Genomic DNA, 27,102 nt, shown 5'->3' with positions numbered 1-27,102 from the left:
ATATATATATATATGTAATGCATATGTATATGTATATATCTTGGATTTTTGGGCCACACCGGTGGCACTCAGGGGTTACATCTAGGTCTGTGCTCAGAAATCGCCCCTGGCAGACTCGGGGAACCATATGGGATGCCAGGATTCCAACTACCATCCGTCCTGGATCGGCTGCATGCAAAGCAAATGCCCTACTACTGGGCTATTTCTCTGGCCCCTGAATAATATTTTTTAAAAAATAATAAACTACTAACTCTTAAACAGAGCAGAATGTTCATTGTTTAATAAACTTAATAAATAGGTGAAACTTATTGATATTGATGGACTCAAGAGCATGCTGGAGAATATATATAAAAATGTTTAACAGAAGGTAGCAGGCAGCAAAAAAATTGTGGTTTCTAGTTTCTGGAATTGTGAAGATTCTTTATATATATGTATATATACATACACTCATACATACACACACATATAAAGCATATTAACAACCCTAGCTATCATTGGAAGCATTTAGGAGAACTATTTTTAGGACTTTTTACAAATGTAGTTTTTTTTAAAGGTCAACTTTGACTTCTAATATCTCTAATAGAATATGCCAAACTAGGTTGATTAGAGCAACAAATATTTGGGTTCATGAAATATTTTAAGACTAGCCTGCAGGGAAAAACCCATAATTTTAAGTGGAGGTCAAGGGCAGGAAGTATGAATCTATTATTCAGATGAATAGCTTGGGTTTCTATGCTGCAAGAAAGAAGATATTCCTTAGGTCTGCCAGTTGGGACAAACTGATCCAAAATATATCGAGACGAACCAAATCATAATAAATAGAAATTGATTAATTGTGCAAAGTAAATATCTGAAAGAGCCTAACAAAGACTGTAATGTTAAAGGAATAGAAAGCATGGTCTAGAAAGAATCTTTTGGAGCCGTTGGAAAAATAGACTGCATTTTTTTGTTAATGCTTTTCAAAAAGAAGCTTATTATTTTGTGTAGGAATTGCCAATTGGTGAGTAACAGTAAGCTAGTAACCATGCAAAATAGAATTGTCTCTAGTTGCTACATATAATGAAGGAAACTCCTTAGCACCCATTTCCTTTTATTTAATGCATATGCATACTTCCACAAATACAATGAACAAGGAATTGTAGCACATGTATGGGGCCATGTGTAGCAGCTAAGGAGACTTGCAGATGATCAGTTGGGAATTTTGAGAGCAAACACTGATGTACTTCCTGTACTCCTAACCCCTGACTCCCACCATCCTTGACTCTTATAATCCAACTAGGCAAGTATTACTAGGTCCTAGAGTAAGACAGCTAAAAAACTTGAAGCCAAGGGTGGCCATATTAGTTGCTCAGGTCCACAGTCAGTAAGAAAGGAGGAAAGTTTGACATTCACACTGTGCTCTTTCAAAATATTTGTGTGTGCTATGAACACACTGAGGGAATGAACTATCAAGTTTGCAGAAACTGGGCACAAGAAAAGAAACTAAATGGAGCAGTGAGGACTGGATTTATCTGTATTCCTCCATCATGCTGAGTTGACATTTTCTCAGCTCAACAATAAAGTAAGTTTGTACTCTAGCAGGTGGTTTTAACTACAGCCATCTCAGATGAAAACACCAGACTAAGTATAATTTTCTCTTTACCATGGTATTCTGAAACTCTGCAGTAACTAGGTATAAATGATAAAGCTAACATTCTGGGATGACATTAAATAGTCCTGGGTTATAAACCAAAAACAGTATGTAAAAATTTAACTAAAATAGTAACAGTGGAAATAAAGTCCCAGGAGGAAAAAAAATTCTATTTTACTCTGCCAAAACAGCACATGCAATTTGAGTTCATCTGGTCCATGAAGGCAGCTGGGTCTGGGATCACATGACCTGAATGAGCTTAAGAGTGGGCAGGAGAAAACTTCATAGATTTGAGGAAGACAAACTTTTCCTACAGTTACTGGGGACCAGGGCTGGTTGGCCTTTTTCACCTTTAACTGTGTGGCTCACAGAGAAAAACTGCGTCTCATATCTCTAGACTGTTAACCCAGTGGCTCTGTATGGGTGGATTTGCTTCTAATAGGCCTGTCTTGCTGATGGAAGCATGTCTCTTTTCCCCACAGATATGTTAATCAAGGTAGACGGTATCAGGAAGTAGTCCCTTGATTTAGGGCTGCAGAAGAAATCCTTTCCTAAACACACAGGACCTGGGTCTGTGATCTGGCTCACAGTTTGCCCCAAGCTGGTAGGGTCCTGGGTTACATAGTCAGGCAAATCTCACACAATTTAGGATCTACTACTCTTACCTCCTGTTTAGAGAATATCATTGCATTTACTGAAAGATTATATGCCCTGTACTGGATTTATCTGGTTCAGGGAAATTTAGTTTGTAAAGGTTGACTCCTCTTCTTTGAAACTTGCTGAGGGCACCTATTTATTTTTTGTTTGTTTGTTTGTTTGGGGGCCACACCCGGTGATGCTCAGGGGTTACTCCTGGCTATGCTCTCAGAAATCGTTCCTGGCTAGGGGGACCATATGGGATGCTGGTGATCGAACCAGGTCCGTCCTGGATCTACCGCATGCAAGGCAAACATCCTACCGTTGTGCTATCGTTCTAGCCCCAAGAAGGCACTTTCTAATGCCATCTAGATCACAATTCTGTATTGTTCTGGTGTGCAGGGTTTCTGTGCTGTGGACTACAGCCCAACATTTTTCTTTGGAGAGCCCAAAAATCCTGCAAACAAAACATTTGCTCAGCCTTTTGTGCTATGTCACAGGCACTCAAGGATAAGTTTGAATCCAATTCATTTCTGCTGCCAGAGAGCTTTGTTTGTTGGCCTTTGAGATTTTTTTTTTTTGTCTAAGCACAAGTGATCATTTGGTGGATAATTCTGTTTACTTGGCTTCTGAAGGGCAAAGCTAGACACCTCTGATCTGCTTTTTCTTGGATAACTTAGAGCCAGGCCTCGGAAAGCCTAGGGGTTGAGAATTTTACCAAGCCCTGCTAGGATTAGTAATGAATTCTGCAGAATAAAAGAGATTCAGTCAAGGAACCATTCTGCTTTCTTTTACATGAAATTCTTTAATATAATATGAAGGGACTCTTTTCTTCTCTAGAATACTGAGAAACAAAGGACTATGATTTATTTCAAATGCTATTAAAATATTTTTGGCATTTTGTAAAAAAAAAAGACACGTTTTTTTTTTTTTTTACAATAAATTGAAATGTGGGTAGGATAAGACTAAAGTGATGAAAAATTAGTTTCTTATGTGAAGATCATCTGAGTTTCTCTTAGCACAGGATTATTGCTGTTTTTTAGTTTTTTCGATCAGTGCAATTATATTAATACAATCAATTTTTACCTTTTATAAAATAACTTATTTGTATCTTACCATGGTAATTTTGGGCTGAATGGCATATTTTATGGGCATACACAAGTAACAAGGAAATACCTAAAAATTTAAGATAAAAATGTAGAATTTAAAAATAATCCTGAAAGGGAGACAGTGAGAGAATATTGATAAATAATATAACCTATGAGGATGTTTGAGTTCACTGAACACTTGAATTTCTGTTCCTTCGATTCTCCATTCATGTCATTTAATTAAAGCTCCAATTTACTTTTTAACAGAAGGAATTTGACATGTAAATTGGTTAATGATGTTATTCTGCTAACAACTCAGTCCTACTAGATACAGTCTAAACGATGGACAACCATTATTTACAAACTCAAGTATAAACCTGAGAATTGCTCTGATAACATGAGCCTTGACAGGAAAGAGAATACGATAGTGCCAACATAATCAATTTCTGTTATGTTCCTGTGTATATTTGCTCATATGCCAATTAGATCCCGATCCTTGATGTATAGTATGCTCTGTTTTCCTCCCAGTGATTAATGCAAAATGACTCTCCCCCTGCCTTCGAGTTGAGCACTGCCTCCTAGCATTGGGTTCTTAGGAATTTAAACAAAAGACCTGGTGGGTCTGGGTCTGGCAATGCCAGAAAATCTGGCAGAATGTATTATCATCCCCTTCTCCACTTGGAGTTAGGGAACCTAAAATAGTAGATGCCAGCTTAGTCTGGAAACAGCAGCTCCCTTGCCTAGAATTTGGTAGAAATGTAAGATCTTTGTATTAACCCTTCATCCACCTACACTGAGTACTTGTGGTTTAATAGCCTGTTCGAGTTCTGAATCACTTATATTTGAAAACCCCTGGTCTAAACATGGTCTATTTCCTTCCATACTGTCCATTTGAATTGATTTCTGGGAATATTTTCTATGAACTTTCTTTCCCTCTTTGGTTTCCTTATGTGGAGCATCTGGTCTCTCTGATGAGATTTCTGTTTATTTCAGATGAACACTGCAGTGCCCGGCTGAGATTTATATTTTGCCTTCTGGGCAGTCAGCTCCTTCCATAAATCCACTGCAATCCAGCTCTTTCCTCATTCTCTTTCTAGTTGGAATCAAAATGGCCATTTAGAATGGTGAATCTAAAGGCATCAGTTAGTGCATCTCTATGGCCTGACAATTTCATGTCCTCTAGTAGGTTAGAATAACACTGATCTAGGTTGACCTTCAGGGACACACCCCCTGAATGCTAAGGTTGGCATCGGTATCTTCCCTTATTTGGCCAGACCTATGACTTACGTAACTGTTCTGTCCTCCATGAAGTTCCATTTTCAGACCCCCAAACTCATCCAATTGATTCAGAAAACAAAACTTATAAGCTACAACTTCTACTTAAAGTCAATGAAGCCTTTAGAAATTATTATCAGAAAGTTAAGTAAATAAACCAGTGATCAATTTTGCTCTAGTCTATTTAGAGTTAAAATAAAACAAGGGTAGAAAATAAGATATATTTGAATTACTTAAAGGAAACATTGACATTCACTTTATGTTCTGAAAACTTTAAGTTATCTAACAGGAAGTTAAATAATTCTTATGGGGCTTGTTCTCTAATGTCTGATTTTTTGTTTTGTTTTGTTTTGTTTATGGGCCACACTCGGTGACACTCAGGGGTTACTCCTGGCTCTCTGCTCAGAAATCGCTCCTGGCAGGCATGGGGGACCATATGGGATGTCAGGATTCGAACCACCATTGGTCCTGGGTTGGCTGCTTGCAAGGCAAACGCCCTACCACTGTGCTATCTCTCCGGCCCCAATGTCTGATTTTTAAGTCCTACTTTTTCCATCTACCAACTACATTTTCTTCTCTTTTTGAGTGTGTTGGGGGGAATATGGGTGCAGTGAGGAGGGCTACTCTTGGCTGTGCTCTGGTATCACTCCTGGCAGTGCATCTGCAGTGTCAGAAATTTAATTGTAATCAGTAATATGCAAATCAAGTTCCTAAACTTCTGTATTATCTCTATCTATAGGCTCTTAATTTCATTTTGTATAACCCTAAATATATCATATTTTAATAATAGTTCTCAGGTGGCCCAGTGTTATGATTTGATGCAGATGAAACTCATCCACCTGTGAACTCATGAGTCCACTTATGAACTCATCCACAGGTGCTTACAGGTAGCCACCACTATGAGAAACATTATAGGACACATTGATATATCTAGAAAATAATTCAGCAAACATTTTAAACCCTTTTCCTCCCCATTTGGAAAGTTTTTCCTTTTTTTCAGCAGCAACTGTAGCTCTAAGACAACTTTCTGTATTTGTTTTCATGCATAACCATTTAGTCTTTTTTAGACTTAACTTTTCTTAAATGAATCTGGTGAGTGAGTCCCACTTCTGCTTTCTCTTAGTCAATGGATAAAAGATAACTAGTAAATGCTTGGCATAAGCAATTTCTATTAGTGGTTCTATACATGGTCTCATTCATTATAGCAGAGATTCAGTCACCCTATTAATGCCAGTGACTCTTTTTGGGACTGAATCTTTGTCTGAGTCTCCTTGGAGAGCCTTCTCAAGTTGGATCAACTTTGTTTTTGCTGTCATCTGTGCTGCCAAACAATCCATCTTAAAGAGAATGGATGGGGACCAGGAAAGAGGCCCACTCAATAGGAAAGGTGGCTCTGAAAAACAAAATGGAGCTTTGGAAAGAACTGGGGAATTCTGGGATATGAGATGAGATTCCAGCTTAGATAAATGCAGACACCAACATTTTAAAATAGATTTAGCCCATTGTACAATGGTCAGAAATTCTATTTTTGTCAAATCATACACTAGCTTTTTCAGATTGATAACCATTGCCTCCCAGGATCTCTTATGCCCAGATCCTCTTTCCTTGGAGAAACTGTTTAGCTCCTGTACATAGCATGCTTACAACAAAATGCATGTCTCAATAATCAGGTATATACAAGTGTGTCTATGTTACAACTTGTGAGAAATGAAAAATGGAAGCAAATTAGCTTTCTCCTCAATGTTACATTTTTTCCCCCTGGATAAATTCTACTGGATCATGAGTATCTCAAGAACAAGTCTTGCATCTTTCTTTTAAACTCCGAAACAGAGCTCATCACAATTTTCCCCTACATATGGTTGAATTGAAGAATTCACAGAGAGCTCATCTCTTGAGCTACTGCCCCAAGATTTATGGACTCTTAAAAATAATCTATGGTTCATAATGATCATGCCATGCCTTCTTGTGAATGAAAGTTGATTTTAGGAGGGACTTCAGAGCATAAAAACCGGCTAACCTTTGCAAAAGCTGGCTCCCTGTGTGTGACACCAGGCGGGGAAAATCCGCGAAAGTACACCGGCCCAGTGGGGCTCAGCTGTGAAAGACTGTGAGTGTGACCTGTCTATGTCTGTCTACTGTCCTCTTGCGTGAAACTCTTGCGAGTGGGGCAAAAAGAGCCTCCAGAAACCTCGCTCGCCCAGACGCCATTTTCAGGGAGGGACTTCAGAGCATAAAAACCGGCTAACCTTTGCAAAAGCTGGCTCCCTGTGTGTGACACCAGGCGGGGAAAATCCGCGAAAGTACACCGGCCCAGTGGGGCTCAGCTGTGAAAGACTGTGAGTGTGACCTGTCTATGTCTGTCTACTGTCCTCTTGCGTGAAACTCTTGCGAGTGGGGCAAAAAGAGCCTCCAGAAACCTCGCTCGCCCAGACGCCATTTTCAGGGAGGGACTTCAGAGCATAAAAACCGGCTAACCTTTGCAAAAGCTGGCTCCCTGTGTGTGACACCAGGCGGGGAAAATCCGCGAAAGTACACCGGCCCAGTGGGGCTCAGCTGTGAAAGACTGTGAGTGTGACCTGTCTATGTCTGTCTACTGTCCTCTTGCGTGAAACTCTTGCGAGTGGGGCAAAAAGAGCCTCCAGAAACCTCGCTCGCCCAGACGCCATTTTCAGGGAGGGACTTCAGAGCATAAAAACCGGCTAACCTTTGCAAAAGCTGGCTCCCTGTGTGTGACACCAGGCGGGGAAAATCCGCGAAAGTACACCGGCCCAGTGGGGCTCAGCTGTGAAAGACTGTGAGTGTGACCTGTCTATGTCTGTCTACTGTCCTCTTGCGTGAAACTCTTGCAAGTGGGGCAAAAAGAGGCTCAGAGGAGCACGGCCGCTCTGCTTCGCTACGCGGCCGTGCACTCTTTCTAAGGAAAGAACTCCATTGCAACAAGAAGGAAAAATCACACTAAGAACGGCGCTATATCACAGAAGCAAACATTTCTCTCTGGACTGTCTTCTCTGTTGCATGCTCGGGCCTAAGATTTGACCCAGTGTGAGGCTTCATCCACGGAGGACTCCCCTCCCTTAGAGGCAAGTCAGCCCATCCAGAAAGGGAGGAGCCAGAGGAGTGTGCTGCCTACATCATATAGACAATGAATACCACCACAACACGTAGAAAAACCCACAATACAAGTGTGACAATGGGGAAACAACGCAGGCCAGCATCAGACATAGAGAATGAAGATGACAATTCTGAGGACCAGATAATGACTGAACAACTAATCAACCTCTCAGATAAGGACTTTAGACTAGCAATATGGAAGGTGCTCAACAGACTCCAAGAAACCATGGATCGAGTTGAACAGAACACTAATAAGAACCAAGAAAATATGAAGGCAGAAATGACAAAACTCCAAACTGAAATAACATGTCAACTAACAGGCCTGAAAAAGTCAGTAAACGAAGTGAATGACAAAATGGATAAGCTCTGGGACAGGGTATCAGAAGCTGAGAATAGACTTGGTGCTGTGGAAGATGAGATACATAACAATTCCATACAGCAGGAGAGATTGGACAAAAAACTTAAAGCAAATGAGCAGACAATGGAAAAATTAGTCAAAGAATGGGAACAGACGAAAATAGAAGTTTATGATAAGATCAACAGAAACAACTTAAGAATCATTGGAGTCCCAGAGACCCAGGAAGAAAATTTCCAGGAAGAATCAATGGTCAAGAACATCATTAAAGAGAAACTTCCAGAGCTAAAGAATATATGTGATCAAATCCTGCATGCCCGAAGAGTACCAACCAAAAGAGACCCCAGAAAAACCACCCCAAGACACATCCTAGTCACAATGACAAATCCCACAGATAGAGACAGAATTCTGAAAACAGCAAGATCAAAAGGGGAAATCATGTTCAAGCAAGCTTCCCTGAGATTTACAGCAGACCTGTCACCAGAAACGCTCAATGCCAGAAAGCAGTGGTGGGATATTGTGACAAGACTGAATGAAATGAATGCTTCACCCAGAATACTATACCCAGCAAAACTCACTTTCCGGTTTGATGGAAGAATACATGGTTTCACAGACAAAAAACAGCTCAGAAACTTCACAGACACAAAACCAGTCTTAAGAGAAAAACTGAAAGACCTAATCTAAGACAAGACTACCCAAAAGACACACCAAATTTTGAAATAAAGATGGCGTTAAATCCCAGGACAATTCTTTCTCTCAACGTCAATGGACTAAATGCACCAGTTAAGAGACACAGAGTGGCTAAATGGATCAAAAAACTCAATCCAACCTTCTGCTGCCTACAAGAAACGCACCTGAATAGTCAGAACAAACATAGACTCAAAATAAAAGGCTGGAGAAAAGTTATCCAAGCAAACAACACCCATAAAAAAGCTGGAGTGGCCATACTAATATCAGATAATGCAAACTTTATACTCAGGAAGGTTGTAAGGGACAAAGACGGACATTTTATATTAATCAAGGGGTACGTAGAGCAGGAAGAATTCACTCTCCTAAACATATATGCACCGAACGAGGGGCCAGCAAAATATTTAATACAACTGTTGACAAATCTGAAAAATAATATCAACAACAACACAATAATTGTGGGGGACCTTAACACGGCTTTGTCAACACTGGACAGGTCAACCAGACTGAAACCCAACAAGAATATACTAGACCTGAGGAGAGAAATGGAAGAAAGAGGCCTAGTGGATATATATAGGACATTCGATCCCCAGAAACCTGGATACACATTCTTCTCCAATGTACATGGGACATTCTCCAGGATAGACTACATGCTGGCACATAAAACATACCTCCATAAGATCAAGAGGATAGAAATTTTGCAGACTACCTTCGCTGACCACAAGGCTCTGAAATTATTTGTGAACTCCAAAGGGACTCAGAAGAAACACTTTAACACCTGGAAGTTAAACAGCCTCATGCTCAATAACCAGTGGGTCCGAGATGAAATCAAGGAGGAAATAAAAAGGTTCCTGGAAACAAATGACAATAAAGACACAAAATCTCAGAACTTATGGGACACAGCAAAAGCAGTACTGAGAGGATAATTTATAGCTTTGCAAGCACACATCAGGAAGGAAGAAGAAGCCTACCTGAGTAGCTTAATGACACAGCTAATAGAACTAGAAAATGCTCAACAAAAGGACCCAAAAATAGGAAGACAGAAGGAAATAACAAAGCTGAGAGCAGAAATCAACGAAGTGGAAACTCAAAAAACAATCCGAAAGATCAACGAAAGCAGAAGTTGGTTCTTTGAAAAAATAAACAAGATCGATAGACCACTGGCAAACCTAACAAAGAAAGAGAGAGAGAGAAACTTGATAACTCGTATCAGGAATGAAAAAGGAGAGATCACTACTGATATGACAGAGATTCAAAGGGTAATCAGAAACTACTTTGAAAAACTATACGCCACTAAAAATGAGAACCTGGAAGAAATGGATAAATTCTTGGACTCTTATAATCTTCCACGGTTGAAGGAAGAGGATGTAGCATATCTAAACACCCCCATCACCATTGATGAAATTAAAACAGTAATCAAATGTCTGCCGAAAAACAAAAGCCCAGGTCCAGATGGATTCACTAATGAATTCTATCAAACTTTCCAAGAGGAACTACTGCCAATCTTGGCAAGACTCTTTCATGAAATTGAACAAACAGAAACACTTCCAAATAGCTTTTATGAAGCCAACATCACCTTGATACCTAAACCAGACAGAGACGCTACCAAAAAAGAAAATTACAGACCAATATCACTGATGAATGCAGATGCAAAGATCCTCAACAAAATCCTGGCAAATAGGATTCAATGCCTCGTTAAGAAGATCATCCACTATGATCAAGTAGGTTTCATCCCAGGAATGCAAGGCTGGTTTAACATCCGTAAATCTATCAACATAATACACAACATCAATAACAAGAAAAATAAAAACCACATGATCATATCAATAGATGCAGAGAAAGCATTTGATAAGGTCCAACACCCATTCTTGATCAAAACTCTCAGCAAGATGGGAATGGAGGGAACCTTTCTCAATATAGTGAAGGCCATCTACCACAAGCCAGTGGCAAATATTATCCTCAATGGAGAAAAACTGAAAGCCTTCCCTCTAAATTCTGGCACAAGACAAGGCTGTCCTCTCTCACCACTCCTATTCAACATAGCACTGGAAGTACTTGCTATAGCGATTAGGCAAGAAAAGGATATCAAGGGAATCCAGATAGGAAAGGAAGAAGTCAAGCTCTCACTGTTTGCAGATGACATGATACTCTACTTAGAAAACCCTAAAGACTCTATCAAAAAGCTTCTAGAAACAATAGACTCATATAGCAAGGTGGCAGGCTACAAAATTAACACACAAAAATCAATGGCCTTTCTATACACCAACAGTAATAAAGAAGAAATGGACATTAAGAAAACAACCCCATTCACAATAGTACCACACAAACTCAAATATCTTGGAATCAACTTGACTAAATATGTGAAGGACCTATACAAAGAAAACTATAAAACTCTGCTCCAAGAAATAAGAGAGGACACACGGAAATGGAAACACATACCCTGCTCATGGATTGGCAGGATTAACATCATCAAAATGTCAATACTCCCCAAGGCATTATACAGATTTAATGCCATCCCTCTAAAGATACCCATGACATTCTTCAAAGAAGTGGATCAGACACTTTTGAAATTCATTTGGAACAATAAACACCCTCGAATAGCTAAAGCAATCATTGGGAAAAAGAATATGGGAGGAATTACTTTTCCCAACTTTAAACTGTACTACAAAGCAACAGTTATCAAAACAGCATGGTATTGGAATAAGGATAGGTCCTCAGATCAGTGGAATAGGCTTGAATACTCAGAAAATGTTCCCCAGAGATACAACCATCTAATTTTTGATAAAGGAGCAGGAAATCCTAAATGGAGCAGGGAAAGCCTCTTCAACAAGTGGTGTTGGCACAATTGGATAGCCACTTGCAAAAAATTAAACTTAGACCCCCAGCTAACATCATGTACAAAGGTAAAATCCAAATGGATTAAAGACCTCGATATCAGCCCCAAAACCATAAGATATATTGAACAGCACATAGGCAAAACACTCCAGGACATTACAGGCATCTTCAAGGAGGAAACTGCACTCTCCAAGCAAGTGAAAGCAGAGATTAACAGATGGGAATATATTAAGCTGAGAAGCTTCTGCACCTCAAAGGAAATAGTGCCCAGGATACAAGAGCCACCCACTGAGTGGGAGAAACTATTCACCCAATACCCATCAGATAAGGGGCTAATCTCCAAAATATACAAGGCACTGACAGAACTTTACAAGAAAAAAACATCTAACCCCATCAAAAAATGGGGAGAAGAAATGAACAGACACTTTGACAAAGAAGAAATACGCATGGCCAAAAGACACATGAAAAAATGTTCCACATCACTAATCATCAGGGAGATGCAAATCAAAACAACGATGAGATACCACCTCACACCCCAGAGAATGGCACACATCACAAAGAATGAGAATAAACAGTGTTGGCGGGGATGTGGAGAGAAAGGAACTCTTATCCACTGCTGGTGGGAATGCTGTCTAGTTCAACCTTTATGGAAAGCGATATGGAGATTCCTCCAAAAACTGGAAATCGAGCTCCCATACGATCCAGCTATACCACTCCTAGGAATATACCCTAGGAACACAAAAATACAATACAAAAACCCCTTCCTTATACCTATATTCATTGCAGCTCTATTCACCATAGCAAGACTCTGGAAACAACCAAGATGCCCTTCAACAGACGAATGGCTAAAGAAACTGTGGTACATATACACAATGGAATATTATGCAGCTGTCAGGAGAGATGAAGTCATGAAATTTTCCTATACATGGATGTACATGGAATCTATTATGCTGAGTGAAATAAGTCAGAGAGAGAGAGAAAAACGCAGAATGGTCTCACTCATCTATGGGTTTTAAGAAAAATGAAAGACACCCTTGTAATAATAATTTTCAGACACAAAAGAGAAAAGAGCTGGAAGTTCCAGCTCACCTCAGGAAGCTCACCACAAAGAGTGATGAGTTTAGTTAGAGAAATAACTACATTTTGAACTGTCCTAATATTGAGAATGTATGAGGGAAATGTAGAGCCTGTTTAAGGTACAGGCGGGGGTTGGGTGGGGAGGAGGGAGATTTGGGACTTGGGTGATGGGAATGTTGCACTGGTGATGGGTGGTGTTCCTTTTATGACTGAAACCCAAACACAATCATGTATGTAATCAAGGTGTTTAAATAAAAAAAATTATGCATTAAAAAAAAAAAAGAAAGTTGATTTTAATCCACCCCCCTACACCTTGAGAAAATTAGTACACAGCTCTTGGACACATGACTGAGTGAGCAAGAGCAGAAACAGAAGCACACAGAAGTCTGAGTTTTTGTATTGATATCCTTTGTTACACAGTAACTCACCGGATCTGAAGCCAGGTCAGCATGGTAGTTGTCCCTCCTCCAAACACCCAAACAGTGAAGAATACCAGGAGCAGTGTGGTGGTAAACATCATTTGTTTGGGCTGGGATTCTGTGTTGCGAATGGCTAAGGCAAAAGCAATGGCTCCTCGCAAACCTGACAGGATAAAGGAGAAGAAATCAACATACGCCATGGCCCTTTCTTCATAGGACATCATTTATCTTTACTATCTGCTAAACACGACCTCTTTCCTAAATGAGACTTTCATTTGAAACCATAGCAGAGTCATATGCAGTAGTAAGAAAGAGTGTATGCTGGGAAAATTTGTGTTCAGTGCCTGCATCCTACCAAGCCAATCAGGAGCAGAGTTTGGAAATCGACAGTCACCAAACTGTCCACCAAAGATAGTACTGGGTTGGAGCCACTTCACTTCCATCCCTCACTCCCACTCTCTCTAACTCCTGTCCACTACTCATTAGTTCTCCTCATTCCCCATGACTTTGTCATGTCAGGAATGCCACAGAAATGAGATTATGAAGTAGTTAGTCTTTAGGAATTGGCTTTTTCCACTTGGCTGCACTTTCTAGAGATTCACCAGCCTATCGATTGCACTTTCTAGAGATTCACCAGCCTATCGATTGTCTTGAGAGGCATTTTGTTGTTGTTGTTGTTGTTGTTGTTGAGTTGCAGTTCATGGCACAGGTGTTTTGCAGCTGTGTATCCGTCTGACTATCTCAGAAAAGTTCTCACTGAGCCTTATATTATTATGAGTAAAATTGCTCTTAGTGTTGACACTTTTCATTTTTCTGAGAGAAAAGCCATGAGTGTGACCACTGGACCTAGGGTATTTGTATACTTAAAAAAAATGAATCAGTTGTTTTCGTGAATGTTCGGCCATTTTAAATATCTACCAGCAAGAAAGGGCTTATCTCATTGCTATGCATTCTTGCCAGCACTTGCTGTGGGCCTGCTTTTTTATTTTAGTTACCCTGATAGGTATGTGGCAATAACTCACCGGAATTTTAATTTGCGTTTTCCCAATGGCTAATGGTGTTGAACAGTTTTTAATGTACTTATTTGTTATCTCTTTATTCTCTTGGGTGCAATGGCTCTTCCTGTTTTTTTTTTCTCATTTTATAATTGGATTTTTTTTATTGTATAGTTTTGAGATTTCTTTATATATTACAGAAAACAGCACTTGGTTAGATTAATAGCCTGTAAATATTTCCTCCTCCTGTAAAGCTTGTTCTTTTCTTGATATTAATGAGATACTATTTAACAGAGTGAAAGTTTTTAATTTGAGAAAATCTAATGTGTTTATTTTTCCTTTTATTAATTAGTTTTTGTAGCAAAGTCCAAGAACTCTGTCCTTATCACTCAGGCCCTAGGGACTTCCTTGTTCTATTATTTTTCTAAAAGTTGCTTTGCTTTATATTTTACACTTAGGTTCATGAAAATTTTTAGATAATATAGGGAGCAAGATTTGGGTTGAAGTTTATTTTTTCTGCTAATGATGTTGAATTAAACCATTTAGTTATTTCTGTACCTTTGTCAAAAACCAATCGAATATATCTCTGTGGATAATTTCTGAGTTTTTTATTTTACTCCATGATATATATTACTGACCTGCCTCTAAAAGCATACTACTTGATTAAAACAGTAAATAGGAACCATTAATATTGGGAAGAGTGATAGTTCCAACCTTATTTTTTTTTATTTAAAAATTTATTTCAAGAATTCAAGATCTTTGCCTTTCCACACAATATAAATTGTTTTCACTCAAGAAAAAAAAAATCTTTGGTGACTAATTACATTGGAGAAGCTATCTTTTATAATTAACTTATCAGTTTTCAATATTGTCAAATTTGAGTGGAATAGTTTCATACATCAACTTTTGAAAAACCAAATGTAGGCCTTAGGAGGGCTCAATAAGCACTTCCCTCAGAAGGATGAATTTAATTCCAAGAATCTCTTCGTGTGCCAAATGTGATCACAGCAGCACAACCCTTTGGGATCCTCTGTTGGACAACAAAATGTATAGTAACACCACAGGCAAAGGTGTGGGAATACCTTGTGCCATTGTGCCATCACGTCTATGATTTCTAGAGAACATTATAATCAAAACATAAGAACCCCATCAAACATGGCCACTGAAAGGCAAAGTTTTCTTACAACCCAGAGGATTAGTATAGCAACAAAGTGTGCTATTATCTGCACTATCTCTAGTATCCCAACAGCAACAATGGAAAAACAGTTAAAATGTAATTAAATTAACTACATTTAATTAAAATTAAAATTTATTAAAATTTAAATGTGGGCTGGTGAGATAGGACAGTGAAGAGGGCACTTGATTTGAACTTGGCTGACCTGAGTTCAATCCCTGGTATCCCTTATGGTCCCTTCAGCTCATCCCTGATCCCTGTTGTGAAGAGCCAGGAGTAAGCCCTGATCACTGGTAGTATGGCCAGGAAAAAAATAACCAAATGTTCGGGAAAGATAGTAGAGGAAATAAGGCACTTGCCAATCATATATCTATGGTGGTTGTGATTATGGTTCAGAATCTTTATCTATTCTGGCACCACAGGTGGTCCCTACGCTCAACTCAGGGTTGATCCTGAGCACAGAGCCAGGAATAGCCCCTAAACCCTGCTGAGTGTGGTTCAAAACCAAAAACAAAATTTGAAATGAGTCAGACAACAAGGAAAAGCAAGCTTTTTAAGCCACTTGGGGAAAAAAATTAAGCAGTAAATGGCATTACAGAATTATTCCAGGAGCCTGAGAGAGAATACAAGGATTAAGGCACTTGCCTTAAATGTAGCTGACCATAGTTCCATCTCTGGACACGTGCCACCCAATGTAGCCCTGGAGACTCTACCTCACTCTCAAGCACTGATAGGTGACCAGGTAATCCCTAGTAGGATCCAAGTAGCTCTATATCCTTGCGTCCTAGATTAAATCCTTAGCGCGGATGACTAAAACCCTCTTGAGCCCCCTGGAAACTTCCTGAATAATGAATGCTTAGAGGAACCCCCTCACCTTCCTCAAAATAATTACTTTCTTTATATGGTTTTGGGACCACAGCCAACAGTATTCAGGGATCACTCTTGGCCCTATATTTAGGAATCATTCCTTGTGGGGTTCAGGGGACCACAAGGGGAACAGGGGATCAAATTGGGTGGGTAAGATGTAAGGCAAGCACCCTACTGCAATGTTCTAGCTTTGGCTCCCCCAGAAAAAATTGTTCCAAATGAGTTAACATTTCTCTGAACTCTATTATCTAAACTAACCTATTAAAACTTGCTTCCTTCCTTTTTTATTTTCTTATTTTGGAACAGTATGTTAATTGAATTTTTATGAACCTGTATTAATGTATTTTAATAGGTATTGAAGAGTAAATGCTGATATTTCACATAAAAATTATGAGAGAATTAGTAAAAACAGAGGTAGAGACTGAAAAAGAGTAAATAAAAGCAGAAGTTGAATACAAGTTTAAATGGAAAGTCTCACTTGGCCAACATAAGATGTACAAGACATTTATAGACCTAGTTATATTACCTAATTGGACAAATAAAACATTTATAATGACAGCAAGTATAAGTCAAAGAGGTAGTTTTATAAGAAGACGAGTTTTATAAGAAAATTTAAATCACATACATAAAATTTCAATGGTCTACTTTTTATAATACTGCACTATCTAGATTTCTAAATCTTTGCCTATATATGAAAGGGAATAAAAATATAAAATAGAAAGGATGAAACTATAACTCTTCTGGATTTTGTCCAATGTTCCCAACTTAGAACATAACACTTTCTTATCTCCATGCCAGAATACGCAAGGCACAAGTGGTCTAACAGGAGATGTAGGGGATTAGACTAGAGAGACTTAATACTTTTTGCTTGAAACAAGGAAACCTTAGATAGTGAGAGCAATGTGCTCAGATTATCAAATACCTTCAAGGAACAAAATGTAATGGAGGAAGGAAATCATTCTGAATGTAGACAAGGAAACGGCCTGAAGATAAGGAAGATAACATTTGAAGGGATATTAATTTAAAAAAAATTCCACACAGTCAAATTTCAGAACACAAGGAGATGACCTTGCTGGAGAAGCAAAGCACTTCCCCCCTCCCCTCCAGAATGTATGGATTTTCATAAATTCTGACTCAGCTGGGGTCCAGAGAGAGTGGGGTGTTAATAACCCTGAAGACTGAGGAACAGTTTAATAATGTTCTGGCCTGGAGATGCAAACTGTCATTGCAAAGACTGCTGTATCCAAGGACAGAGTTTATGGGCCAGGCTAGAGCTCTAGCTGTGCTCAATCATAGCTAGAGATAGAAGAGACAGAGGTGATTTCTGCACATTTTCTTTTCCTCCAACCCACATTGTTAGAAATGTACATTCATTTGTGTGACCACCCAAATTAGATGGGGAAGCATTAAAGCATTAAGGGATGAACAATTAAATATGTTTTAAAAAATGTTAAATATTCATTTTGTTCTTTCATTGCCTTGAGTTTTAAGGAGAAAGGAGGAAAAATGGAGTCAAAATTCAGACTATCTCCATCATGCTTCTTATAAGCTCTTTCCTGTTGAATATCAAGGGCAAGAAAGTGTGCAATCATTGATCTTTCTAAAGATGCTTAATAATGTATGGTTATCATGTAAAACCAGCATAACTATGCTCTTAAATCTAAATCATCAACACATGAGCAGTTCTTTGTTTAAAAATATACTCGAGTTAGCAGTAATTCTGTCTCCTGAACAATATATATCTTATATATGGAACTATATATTTACAGGAGAAACAATACAGAGAACTCACAATAAAAAAAGTAAAAGGCAGCTATTGCCTTGTACTCATGGCTGGCTGAAAGACTAATTAGGAATAACTATCGGAGTATGATAAGATGACCCCTTTTCCGTAAAGAACCACCTGCAAAGGTCCAGCTAGAGAGTGTTTTTGGAGAATGGAACATCTCTCTGCAATCCTGGTCACAGGTAGGACACATGGCACATGCCACATGGGAGAAGGTTGAACAGCAGAGCAATTGAGAAAAGTTAGGTTGCTAAGTGGACAATTAGAAGAGGCGATGAGAGTCACTGCCTCTCTGTAGTTAGATTTCTCCAGTTACTCAACAGATACTTAGGGCTTAGGGATTGGTCAACTCAATGGCTGTGCACTGCTTCAGCCAGTACTTAGATGTCATAGACATCCAAGGGGGAGCTGAATGCATTTTCTTTTTCCTGGAAAGGGGATGGTAAGCCAAGTAAGTTTGGGGGACCTCTGCTAGATTTATCTTCCTTTTTTCTTTCTTTTGGCCGACTAATAGAAATAATCCTATTGTACTATTTCATTTTAAAGGGGTGGGGGTTTACTTTGTAAAGGTTTGACATATTTCACAAACTTCATATGAAAGTTAGAATCATCTAGGGAAATAAAAGAATCACCTGCAATTAAATGTGGTTTCATTTAAAATTGGCCTCTGAGGAATTCTTATGTTAATTATGTTGATGTTCTATTCATAACAATACAAGACTATTGAACCAAGGAAAGTTTTCTAGTAAGGACCCCTGCTGCTAAAAATGTGCAGTTTCCTGTTTATCTTAAAAGAACCAAAGTGAAACTTAATTTGTTATAACTTGCAAATGTGTTCTGAATTGGTGAAGGTCAGACCAGCCACATTTATATCACAGGAAGGGTAAGTACCCCCTAGAGCACTTTTATTGGTAGTGCAAAGTAATAGTTAAAACTAAGTATTTCTTGAATGTTCAGGAGGTGCTAAACATTACTACCTAGGATTATGTACCCAATTGGAGAAATTGAGGAAGATGGTTACCTCTATTCCTGGGCCCATGATTCTAAAAATAGTCCCTCTTAAAAGTCACTTTAAATTTAAATATGGTAAAATATTATATAGCAGATATATAAAGCATGTTTCATATGTATAGTCTGACACAGAGAACATACAATTATTAAACCTCATGGTTTCCAAGTCATAACCACTGTCAGCAGACTAATGCAGAATTTTTTTTTTGTTTTTTTTTTTGTCACACCTGGCAGCGCTCAGGGGTTACTCCTGGGTGTATGCTCAGAAATAGCCCCTGGCAGGTACAGGGGACCATATGGGATGCCGGGATTCCAACCATTGTCCTATTGCATGAAAGGCAAACACCTTACCTCCATGCTATCTTTCCGGCCCCACTAATGCAGAATTTAAGGCATTCAGAATCCAAAATTGAGGTAGAGGATGTCTTGCACCTGTACTCTGCCATATCAGAATTATTCTCTTCTTGACCCCCTCCAATTTCTTTTCAGTTCTTTTTCCCATTAACAAACTGAGATTCAGCTGTGTCACTGCTTTCTCTGTGCAGTCTCCTCTGAGATCTGACACTGGGTTGTAGCATATTCATGTACAACCTTAAGCTTGTCTTATTAAAATACTGGAGACATTATATTATAACCTACTCTCTCTTTACCCAGGGCAATTCTGGTACATAATAGGAGCCCAATAAATATTGGCTGAACGAATAAATGAATGAATGAAGTTCTAATTCTTCATGGCTCAAGATTACTTATGTAAAAGTGATTGATATCTCTAAATTTAATAGAATGTCTTGAGGTTCCATTTCTGCTCTTTATAATTTATTAAGTACATTAGAAATACACTGAGGGGGTCTAAAGAGGATGGGGCCAAGATGCCTGTAAAGGAAGTGGTCCTATGACCTCAACACAAAGAATGCAAGAAAAAAAAATTAAGCAAAGTCCCACAAATGGTTTCACTGAGAAAAATTCACTGGAAAACATAGTCTTTGCCTCAGGGAGACTTGACTGCAGAACACAGAATTGCGAACAAGTTCACAGTTAAGGAGTATTTTCTCTGAGTGGGGAGAGTGGTCACAGAGAGAAAGGCAGCAACTAAAAAAGAAAAGAAACTTGCAAGCTGGTACTGAACATAATGCCATCCTAAGGAAGGAGGGTGCCAAGTACAAAGGATTTACAGAACTTTGGCTTTACAATGGCATTTGCTGGGTTAGTCTTGAACAAATTCAAGACTTGTTGACTTTAACACAGTGGGTCACTGTGTCTCCAGTGAGCTAGGGGGCAGCCATTTCTGTATTGAGTCTTGCACAAAGGTTTGCAATCCTGACTCTGCCCCTCCAAAGGGTTTGCTGCCTGAGCTGACATGGCTCTGTCCTACCAAACTAGCCTGTGCTGGGTTCTGCATACAAAGATTCTTCCGAAACTTAGTTCTCTACCCAAACTTCCTGAGTTGGAAGATCTTGGTGCTTATGACATCCAATAAAAGAAATAGTTATACTTGACCCAGATTGGAAGCAGCCATTCCTGAGATGAATCTTACCCAGTAATGAGTCAGCTTTGGTGCCACTCAATAGAAGTCACAGTTTTGGCTCTATTGGACAGGGTCACAAAGTTGACCCCACTCTATACTTTACAGCTTCTTGTGATCTGACAGGTTTATGGCCACAGCTAGCTCAGTACTAAAGGAAGCTTCCCCACAGTGGTTGTATCAGACAGTACCTCCAGTCTAAGATGGAAGACACAAAGTGTTACAGCATAAACTAAATAGGTGGGTGCCTCTCTATATAACACTTGAGTAGGATGAATAAGAGGCAGCCTGGTTGGTATTTATCTAGGTGATCTGATTGTTTTGTGCAACAAATTCTGAATGATCCATTATCTTGCTATCTTTTATAGAGGCATAACCACTCAGACCATTGGGATGGGGGATATGTAAAACATATAAATGTAGGTCATTAATTGGAAATATTAGTCCTGGAATGAGAAAAAAGTTACTGTGAGAAGTTTAAAAGTAGTCACAGGAAGTGACCAGTGGAGCTTCTGTTGGGGCCTCTGTTGTTGCTATTGACCTCTTCTGAGCTATAACATTCAAAATAACTGGTGGCTGGCATGCAATGCTTACTTGACATTCCTAAGAACCCCAAAGCCCAAAGAACCCCAAAGTACAGTCTGTACTGTAACATAAGCAGAAAAGCTGCACAGGGGTTTACTTTGTGTCTGCATCATTATGCCTCAAACAGAGTGGAAACTGGCAGTATATGTACAGACAAGGTACCTCTCTTTCTATCTGAAAGGAGGCAGCAGGTAGCAGATGCCAGAGAGGTAAGCCTTGAATATCAGACCATAATTTAGAGCATAAACTCCAAACTGGTACTATCAAATGCAAAATTCTCTTTGGAGCTATTATAATCAGCTTGTAAAACAGCTGTTATGGAGTATATTATTACAATATTCAGTCACTATCAAAGACAATTGGATGGTGACACCAAATAAGATGCCAGATATTGGCAACTATAAATTCTAGGGTAGGAGATCTTGGAGCTATAGTCTTACAGAGCACTGGTGTCATAAATTCCCTATTGTCAGCCAGTCACATACAAGTGAGAATAATTGATTTCAGTGTGACCCTAGAGGCATGTAAGAAAATATCATAACAAACTTATGTCTGACAGAAATTAGCCAACATCAAGAAATGGAAAAAAACATCTAAGCTCATGAATTGGAAAAATTAACATTGTCAAAATGAGTATCCTACCTAAAGTCTTCTGCATATTCAATGCAATAACCAACAAAATTATAATGATATTCTTTAACGATTTCAAGCTATTAAAATGTTTATAAACTCATAAAGCTCCTTGAATAGTCAAAGTAATTCTATGAAAAAATAGATGGGGTATTTTATTTTCTGACTTTAAATTATACTATAAATTATAGTTATCAATAATATGTGATTCCCAACAAATATATATTATCAGATTAATGGAAAATAATTAAGAGCCCGTTAGATTATACCTTATTTTACCTTTGTATCTATTTGATTACAACTTGGTTTTATCCCCAAACAGGGATTGTCTTATATGTAAACCTGGGTGGTGCGGGACAGGCTCAGGATAGCCTGAGCTATCTGTCCTTACTCTGTCCTTATTCTCTCAGCTGGAGGTAGTCTCTGTACTCAATAAAAACAATTCTGGCAGGCAGCTTGCTCTCCATATTGGGTAGAAGATTGCCATACTACATGTTTTTCACCCTCAGCCTGGACTGGACTTTTTCGTGCAGTGACTCTGCTGTAGACTCATTCACCTGGGGTTGAAGGTACAGCATGTGGGGTGATTTTACAAGAGCCCAGATGAAAATCCTCAGATGCATGAGTTGTTAATCTATGACAGAGACACTAGGTACATGAAATAGTTCAAGGAAAGCCACTTCAACAAATAGCATTGGGAAATCTGGATGGAGGAAAATATAGGCAGACCACTCAAAGACTATGAACTTCAGAGATGTCTTCAATGATTTCAACTGTACTGAAAAATAAACCAAACCAACCTAAAACAAAACAAAGTCAAAACACAGAAAAGCCAACAATGGGAAAATATCAAACTAAATATTTTTAAGTGGCCAAAAAAATTAGTTAACACAAAAAGTTGCATACATTAATGGGAGAAAAATTTACATTCCATATATCATTAAAGAGTTATCATCCAATGTATATAAAAAATTCACAAAGTTCAACAACAAAAACTAATCATCCCATTAAGTAATGGAATAAGCAGCTAACCGAACACTTCCTCAAAGAGGACATATAGGCATATTAAAAAGTATTCTGGGCAAACCAAATGCAAATTAAAAATTAAAAAAATGATGTATATCTCATGCCAGTCAGAATGTCATATATTAAAAAATGGCCAATGTTGCCAGTGATGCTGTGAAGAAGAAAGTGCTTACACTTTTATTCTATATGAAATACAGTGTAAAAAGAACTGAAAAGTATCAATGAAGCTTACACATCACATTGCAATACCATGTCTGGGCATTACTCTGTCCCAATAAAAACAAATTCATTCAAAGTAAAGTTGTACACATAGGTTCACTTCAGTACAGATTACAATAGCCAGGATATAACAATATGAATCAATAAAGAAGTTATGCAATATGTGTAGAAGAATATTATGCAGACATAAGAAGACTATTTTTTTACCTTCTGTAACATGAGTTGAGAATATGTGAAATTTAGAGGGAGTAGGACAAATACCAAATGATCTCATTCATTGATGATTTAGGGAATAATACAAATCATAGATATGGCAAAGTTTAGCAATAAAGCCAATTAGACCAGTATCCTTGATCTAGTGAGCAGGCTGAGATTTCACATAGCCGATCATCAGGCACCTTTAAAATATACAGGAAAGCATGACATATCCTCTTCTAATTTTGCCCATGTTTTCCCTCTATGTCTAAAAGACTTAAGCTGCTTTATTCTATCCTTTCCTAGCTGCACATTTGCTGACCCATTATCTATTCTATTCTTTCCTGGACTCATGTTTGCCGCCCCATTTTATGCTGAAAGATCTAAATTGTTTTCCTTAGGGGTTAGCCTGACCTCGAATTTTTTTTTGATAGAGCAGTTTCCCACAGATAGATAGTATCAAATGATGATAAACATTTGGCCTTGGCTTACATAAAGATTGCCAAGCAATGGACTAAAAATGACATAAAGATAGTTGTGGAGGATCTTGGGCTCTTTGATGGTGGTGTTTTGTACATCAAAGATATATTGTAACCATGTGATCTAAATGAAAATAAAAAAAATTTTTAAAAAGGAATAAAATCTAAAATAAAAGGCACCACATTGAGAGAAAATGTTGACAAATTATACCTTATGATAAAGAGCTAACACCAAGATAATAAAGCCCTAGAAGAACTCCACACAACAAAGCAAATAATCTAATTATAAAATGGAGTAAGGAGATGAACAAACAGTTCCTCAAAGAAGACATAAAGATATCTAGCAGGCACATGAAAAAGTGTTCAGCATCAATAATTATCAAAGAAATGACAATCAAATAACAATGAATTATCGCTGCATGCTGGGAGGAATGGTGTATATTAAAAAAATCTGGAAAACTGGGGCTGGACTGATCGCACAGCGGGTAAGGGCATTTGCCTTGCACGTAACTGACCCAGGTTTAATCCTTGACATCTCAAATGGTCCCCAAGCCTGTCAGAAATAATTTCTGAACCACTGAGCTCCTGAGAACTGCTGGTTGTGGCCCCACACTAAAACAAAACACTGAATATATTTTTTTTAAAAGATAAGGGTGTGGTTTTAAGAAACCAAATTATTATGATAGAAATGCCCTCTAGTTTATTCTCTATTGAAAATGGTCTTAAGACCTCAAAAAACTAAAAATAGAACTTTCATGTGAGTCTATATCTGGGGTTCTATACCAAGAATACTAAAATACTAATTTTAAAGAATATATACACATCTATGCCAATCAGTCTTATTTGTAATATTCAAGATCTGGAAAACATGTACATACCCAACAATAGATGAATGGATTAAGAAATGGTGATGTATATATATATATATATATATATATATATATATGTACACACATATATAATGAAATAGCACTCAGATATGAAAAGAGATGAAATCTTACAGATTCACTATAACTTGAATGGAATTGAAGTGTTTCATGCTAAGTAAGTCAATTAGAAAAAAAATACCAAATGATTTTGCTCAAATGCAAAGTAGAAAGAAACAAAGTAAGGAACTAAACAATTCCCAATGGGAACAAACTATGAAATATTGTAAATAGAACTATAAATCAAGAATGCAAAGGCTTTATACAGCTGTTACAGGGGCTCTGCCACTGAGCTGCTTTCCAGCCCGATGACTGTTATAGTTAAGAACACTGGGAAGAAGGGTTTGTCTAGTTAGGGGATATGTACTATGTGTGGCCATGTTCCCTCCCAGGTGCCTATACTATCCTAGGATGTGGTGGGTGTGTGGATGGAATCAGGAGACTAGTCAGTGGGGACATTATGGACTTTTATCAGGAGAGATTAGGGAGATGAAGAGTTGTTTGGAGCTTTGAAATGTAAGAAGATAAAATTTTAAGTCCAAGTATGTTCTACCACCTGTTGGCTACACCCCTCCACTTCCACTGATCTGCTCCTTCCCACCAAACCCCGACTCTTCTGGCTGCTTTAGCTAAGTGCCTGCCCACCATCACCCAGTGTCTCTATACTCTATCATAGTCAGAATTTGCCATTGTTAGAAATGATCTGATTTATTTTTTTGATCTCTGCAGTCTTCTTCCTCTACAAAAAGAGAACTGAGTGATGCAACCCCTCTACCAGCAGAGCACCTCCAAATAATGTTCTGAGCAGGAGTGAAGCAAGAATGACCAAAAAAGGAGCAAGGGAAAGGTCATATTATTCCTCTGAAACTCAATTAGAACCCAAAATGAAGTAAACAGTGGGTGGACAGGGATGCAGAAAAGCCATAAAGAAATGGACCATTACTTAGAAAATATTCTCTAGAAAATGGTCCATTCCTTACAACTTAGAAGAGTTCTTTTACTATATATCTTTCTAGTTGGGATCCAATTCTTTGCAATTCCCCACAGCTTTTTTGTTTGTTTTGGGGGGCTTATTCCTGGCTCTATACTATCTATCCAACTCTCCTTGAAGGTGTTAATTTAAAAAATCTAACATAATTCTTACTATTCATCTGAAAAATCAAACCCTGGTTTGGGTGAAAATAGAATCATGTGTTGCTTTTACTCTGGGTGGTGTCTCCCTAACCTTTCACAGGGTACCTACCTACTTTCAGCAAAAAAAAATGTCAGCCCAGTTTTAGAATACATTTCCCAGGACAGGACAACCTGGATGTTCAATTCAGTGCTATTTTATCCCATAGAGGCAGAACCAACGGACCATTTCAGTCAGCATACCTTCTGTAAGTACAATCAACTGTGTTTTTCTGGAAACCAAATTTGGGAGAGACAAACAGAACTTTCCCTCCTCCCATTCTTCCTGAACTCAAATCATTTTAAGGGAAGGCTAGTGAAAAAAAGGCAACATAACCATATTTTTGCCTAAAATGAAGTTTGTTCTGGATGCCTTGGGCAGTCATGAAGGGTAATTGTAAATCGGATAATCTCAGGCACAGTTCCTAGTCTACTTGCATCAATGCCTCTGGCTTTGGAAGTATATTTTGATGTAGGTCAGATGGTTGTGGTAAATGCAGAATGATCCTTAGGACTTGCTGAAATATTCCACACAGGATACCCAAAGAAAGGCTTACAGAGATCAGAAGCAAGTCAAACATTTTGTGAGCAATATACAATTTATGGTCAGTTGCATCCCAAAGGCCAAGTGACATATTTTCTAGTTGGAATAGTAGTTAACAACTTGGGCGATTCCATTCACCAGGGAGTACCTGGCAATGCCTGGAGACATTTGTGGTGTTGACAGCTTGGGAATGACGGTAGACACTCATTTAATTCAGTGGCCAATAACCTGGTTTGCTCCTACAGAATGGATAGCTCATCACCAAGGAATTGTCTGGACTAAAATGTCAAGCATTGCTGGGTTGAGAAACTCAGATCCTGGTTTATTTTGTCACCAAGGGCAATGTTATGAATGTGACAGTGAGTTACTTTGGTAAATATGGCATGGACCTTTATCCACCTGAATCTATTCATTAGAGTCCAGTCCATTATAAGCTACTCTAGTGGCATAAATGCCATTTTCCAGCATCTTGCAGGTGTATATAGTTATGCAATTGGTTCTTAGCCATTAATTAAGAGCATAGGTGACAGGTGTCTTCTGGTTCAGAATATTGAAAATACGGTTAGCAGTAGCCCATATCTCTTCTCCCTTAGACCAGAGGCTTGCATACCCCATTGCAGTGGTCAAATTTGTTTCCTTGAGGACTTACTCAGCATTCAATCCCTGAATTTCTCCCTCCCAGTATCTGGTTTAGTAGTTTGTGTGTGGTGGGGTTTGGAGACATATTTTTAACAAATTCCAAGGTTGTGTTGACATTGTGTGTCCAAGGGGCACATAATTGACTCAGGGAATTATGAAGCCACAAGATGGACAGAGTTTGATAATAACAGAGTCAACATGCAAAAGGGGATCATCTTACA

General features: G+C 38.5%; 1 protein-coding gene across 1 annotated transcript in view; it reads right to left on the bottom strand.

Annotated features, from left to right (window-relative positions):
* The window catches only part of SLC9A9 (solute carrier family 9 member A9), a 564,963-nt gene that overhangs the window by 208,616 nt on the left and 329,245 nt on the right, over positions 1 to 27,102 (bottom strand). Inside the window, exon 12 of the mRNA XM_049785894.1 lies at positions 13,123 to 13,276. Coding sequence (XP_049641851.1) covers positions 13,123 to 13,276 — 154 coding nt within the window. The remainder of the gene's footprint in view (positions 1 to 13,122; positions 13,277 to 27,102) is intronic.

This window comes from Suncus etruscus, chromosome 13 (genome assembly GCF_024139225.1).
Source record: "Suncus etruscus isolate mSunEtr1 chromosome 13, mSunEtr1.pri.cur, whole genome shotgun sequence".
Lineage (NCBI taxonomy): Eukaryota > Metazoa > Chordata > Mammalia > Eulipotyphla > Soricidae > Suncus > Suncus etruscus.
The sequence above is the reverse complement of the archived record's forward strand: the minus strand, read 5'-3'. Positions and strand labels throughout refer to the sequence as shown.